The 9,323-nt window shown below is 36.9% G+C and overlaps 1 protein-coding gene across 7 annotated transcripts in view; it reads right to left on the bottom strand.

The window, feature by feature from the left end:
• Positions 1-702: 702 nt before the first annotated feature.
• Positions 703-9,323, bottom strand: part of qkia (QKI, KH domain containing, RNA binding a) — an 88,122-nt gene continuing 79,501 nt past the window's right edge. For 3 of the 7 annotated variants that reach the window (XM_044142038.1, XM_044142043.1, XM_044142041.1), the window contains exons 7-8: positions 7,321-7,395; positions 703-4,188 (exon numbers count right to left, since the gene is read on the bottom strand). In XM_044142038.1, coding sequence (XP_043997973.1) covers positions 4,172-4,188; positions 7,321-7,395 — 92 coding nt within the window. In that variant the 3' untranslated portion in view covers positions 703-4,171. Of the gene's footprint in view, positions 4,189-4,215; positions 7,396-9,323 lie in introns of those variants that run through there. The other 4 variants (XM_044142037.1, XM_044142039.1, XM_044142042.1 and 1 more) reach the window with 2 other exon arrangements.

Raw genomic sequence — 9,323 nt, 5'->3', positions numbered from 1 at the left:
TATGCTGGTAATAGTTTTACCCTGATTACAAATAAAATGTCTCCTTCTGCATCAACCACCTGTGCTGCACTGCAAAAACACAAAAGCTTACCTTGTATTGTTGGTCCAGTGTGTCGTGCAAATATCTTAGTATACATAAAATAAGACAAAACTAACTTGCAATTAGGGAGCTTATTGTAATGTAATGTAATGTAAATCATTCTGTAATCTTGACAAAAACTAATAGTTTAACTAACATATTATTTCACTTAACATTTGGGAAAATGTTTGGCTGTAAGTGAAATAATCTTCCGGTGGACCTGGTACTTTTAAAAATAAATATTAAGGAATTATCAACAAACTCTTCTACCTTGCTAAGAAGCAACTTGTAAGTTAGTTTTGTCTTAATTCAAGTGTAGTAAAATATATGAACTGGAAACTAGACTAAAAATACTTGGTATGATTTTGGGGTTTTTTTGCATCCAAATTTGAATTATTCTTGAACAAAATCAGTTAAGAGCCACAAATGGCCCTCGAACCGCACTTTGGACACCCCTGAGTTAGGTTGTGTGTGTGTGCATATGCGTGTGTGTGTCCCCATGTGTCGGTGAGTAAAAGTCGTGGCCATACGCTGGTTTTAATCGTGTTAGTCCGTGAACCAGACCAGGGTAATAACATTAATGAAACAGGTTAAAAACACAAGACAAAATATCAGCAAGTTAGTAAAATTCTTACTAAGAATGTTTTATTAAAATAAATGCCAAGAGGTTAATAAGAAAAATAACAGCATACACCATGAAAACTAAATGCAAGCATGTAAAAATACTTATGACAAGGAAACTAATAAAGTTGCTAATGAGTTAAACAAGCTGGGAGTTGGCAAGAAAAACAAAAATCTAACAGAGAAGAAGGCAAAACTCCCCACAGGAGACAGGTTGAGATGGAGAAGAGGTGGTGGGAGGGCAGGGGGAGCTGGGAGTGGGTTTCATAAAAATTAAGAAAAGAAAAACCACTCAGAAACATGATTAATATACATATAAAATGAGATTAGAAAAATACATTATAAACCTGTAACAATGGCTGTTAATTACATTATCATACATGTAGTAGGCAGGCCAGAGAGAATACGGTAGGTATAGAGTCAACCTTTCACCTGATGGACTTATCCAGCCTTTCACAATGACACAGCATGGTGGAACATTGCAGAGGGGATTTTCTTAATACTGTCAGATGCTGATTTGCCATCTCTTTCTCCACTTTAATATTGCATTTCAATTTAAAATAATAACACTGAAGTAGAAAACAAAAAAGAAAATAATAATAATTCATTGACCTTTTGGTGCAACAGCGAGAGGGAGAAAACAGACTGCCGACGGCTCTGTTGGATCCAAGAATTTCTCAATTTAATTTTTCTTTTCACCTTTCAGCAATAAGCTGTCAGTCGTTTCAATAACTGGAAACTATCTGACTGTGAAGCAGGTGCTTGTTTCATTACCCAGCGCTTCCTTTGTCCGTTAGAAATCTCATTACTGTACTGATAGTTTGTTGTCAAATTGACACGGAGATATGTGGTCCGGATGACGCTGTTAAAACAAACACTTTCCCGTTCGTTTCCCTGAACGCTGCGTATTTGTCTCAGCTCATCATCAGAGCGTCTCATGGCAGACTACTTGGTTGCTAATGGCAGTTCAATTTGTTCAAGATACAAAGTAAAAACAAAATAAAAAAAAAAAGACAATAATTCATATCATCAATAAAATCTAAATTAAAAGACAAGATCTGCTCGTACAGCAGAGTAAAGGGCCATCAAGTGAAGGAAAAGAAAAACTTAAAATCATTTTCAGGAAGACAAAAACCATGGCACATATTTTAGCTGGTCAAAACGACTGCTATTCTGTTTGCATAGAGTAACTTGGGCGGCGCCACGGTACGGCGGCGGAGGCCCAGCTCGACTTTTTCCGAGTGTGTAACACTTGCCGTTCCTCTCTGCGCCATCTTGGTGGGTGCTGGATATCCTTTTTTTTTTTTTTATTTGTTTTATTTTAAAACACAACTGGAATACTAAAAAACAGAAACCACTGTTGATAAGGCACTTTGATTTGATCCTGTCTCGCTCTGATCTCCCATGGTTCTGACTGCTTTAGTCTTTCCTTTTTCCAATTAGATTCCAGGCAACTTTTCCTCACCCACTCACGTTCAGTTTTCCTCCGTCGGAAACATTTTTGTAAATTTTTTTATTATTATTATTATTTTATAACTGCAAGTAAAGTATCAAAAGCTAAAATTGCCAAAAATAGATTGATTTTTTTCTCATCTCCAGCACCCTGTAAAATTATCTATTTTTTGTTCTCATCTGTATTTTTATATGCATTGACAGATATCTACATTTTTATATATTTATATATATTTATAGATATATATATATAAGACGTATGTATAAAGCAATTTGAACAGGCAGGCATGGCTTTCACATCCTATTTTTTCTTGAGATTTAAACAAAGGATTGTGGGCTCAGAAGCTGGACTACCATCAGAGGGAGGTGTGACACATTGTGGATGCACTTATGGATGGTTTGGCATATGTTAGGTTTCATTAGTAAAATAATTAAAAGAATAATATGCAGAAAGCTCAGGATTATGTCGACCTCATGCCCCAACTTACACACACAACACAGGACAAAAATTAAAGCTAAACAGAAAAAAAGGAGGAAATAAAATCCACGGTAGTAGGAATAAATCTGCAAAAATTGGCCAAAAAAACAACACACAAAAACAGTAAACCTCTTGCTTGTCATGAGTGTCTTTTCCCCTGGCACTTCACTATCATCGAGAAGCATGTAATTTTAGTGTTAATTGCCTGTTTTGACCTCAGGAAAATAAGAACAAATAAAACTGAGCGGGAAGGGGTAAAACTCCTGTTTCAGCTGAAGGCAGGCACCCAAACTAAAAATCACAAAGAGAGCCCTCTGCCAAACAGATGCATAACTGCAGATATATTAGTCACTGAAAACCCTTTGGCTAAATACGCACACAATACTTTTTTTTTTTGTTTTAATCTTTGTGATTACAGCTCAGCTAACTCATCGAGATATTCTTCTAAATACATCAGGCACTGGATAGTGGATGTAGTGTGGATGGGGCCCACGTCCCCGAAGCCTCACCCCACGTTCGTTGTAGTATTAATCAAAAACACACACACACGCACGCACACAAACCCATCAACCCAAACTAACCCCTCCCATCACGCCTTTCGTTTTCAGCCTCAAACGCTAAAACTCTGTTCTGACTTCCAGAGATTACCACCTGCTTTGTTTCAGTGACTGAAGCTAATTAGTTCAATCTGAACTGAAAAATTAAAAACAATAAAAGTGAAAAAAAAAAGAAAAGCATTAAAATCAAGACAGAAAAAAAAACCATAAATCATAAAAAAAGCTTTTTTTGCAATCATTTTAGCCATGCTTTAAAAAAACAAACAAACAAAAAAAAAAAACAGACAGAAAGCCATTTAGAGGGGCACACCCAGAATGTGTCAGCTCATAATTACAAGCTCAACAACTGAAATACATGTTTGGGGGGTTTGGTAAAAAAAATGACAGAAATTAAACATGTTAATGCAAGTGAACGTTCCCGTTCCTTCTGTTTCTTTCTCCGTTGCGGCAGACGGGGGTCTGAGGGGCGGGCGGGGCAGGTAGGATGTCGCTAAAGGAAGGTTCTGGGGCAATTTGTGGGTTATCCCTCTGAAACCCAAACGGTCTGCGTCTCAGACTGGAGATGGAGAGCGAGTGAGGTCACCTAATCAGAGTAATTAAAGGCGGGTGGGCTCGGGGGTTCTTTATTGCTTTATAATTCAGTGCAGATTCATGAGTAATACCACAAGCAGATCCGCCCGGTGCGTGATTCATGAGGAAAAAGGAAGAGAAAGAATGGGAACTGAACTAATGAACAGAGGAAAAAAAAATAAAATGAATAATCCACAGCTGTGTTGGTTTTTTTGTTGTGTTTCAGTGAAGAGTCTGCGTTGGTTTCTATCTTTTTGTCAGAACGTGTTAGGGTAACTGTATGGGCAGGCGCCTCTCTCTCTGCCACTTGCGTCCGAGAGGCTAGCAAAAGGCAATTACCAGTTAACTGATCAGCAGGCAGGCTTGGGGCGGCTCGTCATTGGGTGAAGAGTTCAGAGGTCAGAAGGTCATGTGTTAGTTGCCGGTGGCGGCTAGGTGGTTAGAAACAAAAACAAAAACAAACAGAAACAAAAAAAGATAGAAAGGATATTAGTGTCAGCAAGAAGAGACTGGAATGACATCATTTTAACAATAAAATGAATGCAATCTCACATGTGGCCCCTCCCAACCCGCTGCTATGAGGTGACCCTAGCCTAAGCCACACCCCCTGAATCAGGTCGCTAGGCGGTTGGTTTAATTTAAGCGCACACTGCCCCCGAAACCACAAAACAGAAGCAAAGAAAAGCCGAACCAAAAAAAAAAAAATAAATAAATAAATAAATATAAAAAGACAAAGAAATTAACAAAAATCTAGTGTTTTAGTGTCTTTCACAAACAGTGTGATTAGTGGTAAGCTGATCAAAATAACTAGTTACGAGGTGCAATAAATAGATGAATCAATGCTTTCTGATTCTCTTTCTTTATTTCGCAGTATATTTTTATAGAATATAAATATACACAAAACCATAAATACATTTGATATAAAATGTTCCAAATATAAAATGACAGTACCTCGTGTACAACTGAAATATAAAAAAAAAGTATTTAGCTTTTTTTCTCAATATATTTGCAATACACTGCAGAGAACGCAAGCTACCTCAGCTAATGTCTGCGCGCGTCTATCGTTTCTAGAAAAATAATAAAGAAATTTAAATCCCGTAGGTGAAATGGTGGCTGGCAGCAGCGCAGCTACTTGTCTCTCAGATACAGGATAGAAAAGCTCCCCCTTTGTCTTTGCTCCTTATGAGCAAAGGAGATAAATGATGGATAGGAGCAAGTTGCTCCCTTTTTTTGGGCTCTAATTTCACATCAGAGGAATGTCATTCTACATATTAAGCACTGCCTGCAAACTAGTCATTTCTTTTAGCTTCACAGCTGCATGAACCAAATCTCTTAAGATCGTTTTCGCCTGAGCTTTGACTTAAACACACACTGTCACTGTTCAGTACTACATGTAAACAAAATGTGTAAACCACACTCAACCATTTAGCAGGTGTGTGGATGTACAAGTGCATCTCAATAAATTAGGATATAATTTATTTCAGTGACATTAAAAAAGAAACTCATCTAGCATATTGATTCATGACACACAAAGTGACATACTCTTTATTTCTGTTCTTTTAAAGACACTGCTTACAGCTTATGAAAGCCCAACATTCAGTTTGAGCTTTTTGCTAAATAAATTAGCTGCATTTCCACTTACCATATAATTACGCAAGTTAACATTTTGAAATTAAACCTCACTGATGGAAACACAGCAATTTTGAAAACGCTCGTTTTTTGATAAGTTTGGCTCTAGGGTGAGATAGATTTTTTTTGTCCATATGTAAATTGGATTATTTCACAAAACTGCAATGGGAAATCTTTATTTACATGAGTCACATGATCAACAACTGGATGTTGCCTCAGGCACAAAAAGAAGAATTTGACAGGAAGTAGTACAGTGTCAGTGCGGCAGTTTTTTAATGACTTATCGTATGGACAAACTTATTCACGTGTGATTTTAATTGTGTTTTTTGTTTAATGGAAAAAACACAATTATATGCATATTGATATTGACAAATTTTGTGCACATTTGCAATGGAAACGCAGCTAAAGACTGCAACCTACAATATTATCATAAAGTTCAGTGGAAGAAAAACGTTTGGTAGAATGAAAATCCCAAACAAGGCCGAAATAAAAATATATACAGATTACATGTGGCCTTAATATTTGCCTAACAGGGTTTCACTTTTACTTATTTAGCCACAACAGCCATTGCCAATAATCAAAAAATTGAATGGAAGGAAAAGCTGTGGTTTTAGCAAAACTACCAAAACCTGCTTTAGTCTCCATTTTACCACAGCAGGTAGTTTGCCAGCAAATTAATCTGGCCTAATCTCAGAACCCATGGAGCATCATCAACAGGAAAACACCAGACCCAACAATGCAGACAAACTGAAGGCCAATATTAAAGTAACCTGGGCTTCCTGAACACCTCACCAGAACCATGCTATGCTGCATTGATGCAGTAAATCATGCAAAAAACAAAGTATTGAGTGCCATACTGAATATACTATTACATGCTGTCAGTAGGCTCACATTTCTGTTTTAAAATGCTTATCGACCAGATCTAACATTCAGATTTTTGGGGGTTTTATTAGCTGCAAGCAATAACCATCAACATCATCAGAAATCATGGCTGGGTAAAAAAATCGACTAATTTTTTTTTTTTAACAATGCAATCCTTGAGTTTTCAGAGTGATGTCAGAGCTCCCAGGTCGGCCATCTTGTTTGACAATCGTGTTTTACAACTTCTATGTATTTGAAGTCTATCTAAGGATCAGGGCCAGACTACGATTTTTACAAGAATAAAGTTGTAATATTGTGAGAATGAAGTAGTAATTTATAGAGAACTCTCATGTGAAAAATAAAAAAATAAAATGATGAATGTTGAGCATCTTGTGAAGATGAACTTTGGTATACGTCTTACATATAACACTTAATAGAAATATTAATCATTTAAACATGTCGGCATCAAACTATTATCCGTAGCAGGACTTTGAAATTATTTCACAAACAATTGTCTGTTTTGAAGAAAAACAGAATCATGTCTGATCATGTCAGATCTTGATAACTAAGCTTTTTTTTCCTTATTAAAAAATAAAAAAAAATTTTTTTTTTTCCTAATAAAATTGCTAATATTATGACTTATTCTCATAAGTAAACAATAAACAGCCCAAATACTCTGTCATACAAGTCACTGAAGGGAGGATTGAAATAAGGGCCATTAAAATTGTGAATCAGATCTGGTATTAAAGCATCTGAGATTTTATTTTAATGCCCTATTGCCCAGCGCTACCAGGAATAAACACTGAAAATGCATCACTTTGTGTGTAATGGATCACTATAATAAAAGGCTTTAAATTTCTAATTTTCTTACTAAAATAAATGATTTTTACAACAATATTCTAATTTATTGAGATTCTCTGCATAGGGCAGGTAAGGTGGGGGAGGAAAACAAAAAAAATAGTACAATACAGACAATGTACACGTTTCTGACTAAGGCAGTGAGGCATAATAGGCATAATATTCATATAAATGCATCAGTCAATAGCAAAATGTAACTAGGAGACTAAACTGACCTCTGTCAGCGGTCACAATCCTTTGGTAAGGATGGACCCGCGTGTCATGCCGTCTCACTTTAGTAGCCATTGCACCTAGATTGTAACAGGTCCACAAGGTTAGAAACCGTTCACTTTGAGGAAGGAAAAAAACAGTCATCTTTTACAGTAACAACATTCACATTTCAACCATTAGGACTTATAATGCTTGGATTACACAATACAATTAACATAATACAGATTATGGTACATATACACAACACATATATATATTTTTTTTCTTTTTACAAGTAGAAAAACTTGGTAGAAAAAAAATAATACATCTTTTTGGAGATTTGCTTTAAAAACTGTATAACTTAAGTACTAAACTTCCACAGTGCTCAGAGATATATGGGGTGGTAAAGAGTAGGGGGTGCTGGGCTGTCTACAGGAATAATGTGAATCTCCCCGTGGGATCCAGAAGGGAACCGAGAGAAATTTGTCTCTTTATTTTGAAAGGTGGGGAAATCCAATCCAGCTCTGATGGTAATTGAATCGTGGCAGACACCACCTGCCTCTCCACCTCTCCTTCATTTTCTCCTTCCAGCTTTTCACCATTTCTCTCCTGGTCAATCTGCTCACTGACGGCACAGCCAGTCATTTTCCACCTATATCTGTCACAACTGATTTTCCCCCTGCTGCAGAGGTTGACAAGGCTTCATATGCATGACACAAACAAACTGTTTGCGTGTCGCAGGACGTGCAAGAGTTATTAAAAAAAGTGATGTGTGCAGGGATTAAAACAAAAACAGAAGATCTCCCAGAGAAAGCACCGCCATATTATTTGAGGCCTAAATTCAACAAGATCGTTGTTCTGAAACTATTGCGACGAGTTGGGATTGTGTCTACATATGTCTACAAAGAATCTAAAAAGTTTACACACCCCTGGAAACAGATTATGCTTCTTTTAAAGTAATGACACCAAAACAAATAATTTCACAACATTTTCCACCTCGAACGTGGCTTTACATCTTTCTAACACCTATAGTGTCGCCTTTACTCAGCTCCCCAAGTAGTTTCACAGAAACACACACCTCGAGACATGTAAACAAAACAATGCACATGTTGGTATTGTTGGGGACTCATTTGGATTGTCATTGTTAAATGGCACCAAAAGAGAATTAAATAGACATTTGGGCCAGTGCTCTGTTTGCAATGACTGAGATTGTTTCTGATAACTTGCAAGGCTGATACTTCCAAAGTTTCAAGCCTCTTGGATCAGAGCTGAAACGAACTCAAGATAACAAGAAATATCCAGCTGCAGTCATTCATAACTCTCAGAACCTTTACTAAATGTTCTCAGTCACACCTTCATCCACAAAGATATTATATTTTCTGTAGTTATCAAAACCACTGTTGGATGTTGTAATCCAAACTACACCAACTGTGCTGAATGCCAAACCTTACAGAAGAGCATCAAATCCACAGTGAAGCATGGTGATGGCTGCGTAATGCTTTGGGCCTATTCTTCTTCACCCCATGCTGAAAGTGAGTCAAGGTGTAAGAAATTATGACAAAGCCCAAATTCAAGTCAATATTGGCACAAATTCAGTAACAGGAAGAGGAATTTCCACTTACAACGGGATGTCCAAGATGAAAGCACAAAATATTCTTTCCACAAATAAACTTCTCTTGCCTTTTTTATTGTGTCTGCTCAATAATAATACTTGCAACCTTAGTTGCAAGTATAATCTTGCAACTAAGGTTATACTTGCAACCTTAGTTGCAAGTATAGCGTACAAGATCCAAACCATACAACTTACAACAACCCCAACTTACAGCACGGCTCCAATGAACAAAAGAAAAGCTTCAACAGAGGAGGACTGAAGTCTGGAATGGCCCAGTCCAAACACAGACCTGAAGAAGGTTGTGCAAAGGAAATGTTCTCTCAATCTGAGATTTGGAGCATTTTTGTGAAGAAGAGTGAACAAATGTCAATACCTCAAAGCAAAAACACAGAGCATAGCACTATAATAAAATTATTT

The sequence above is a fragment of the Gambusia affinis genome, linkage group LG16 (assembly GCF_019740435.1).
Source record: "Gambusia affinis linkage group LG16, SWU_Gaff_1.0, whole genome shotgun sequence".
In the NCBI taxonomy this organism is placed as follows: Eukaryota; Metazoa; Chordata; class Actinopteri; order Cyprinodontiformes; family Poeciliidae; genus Gambusia; species Gambusia affinis.
This window is presented reverse-complemented; position numbering and strand designations above follow the sequence as displayed.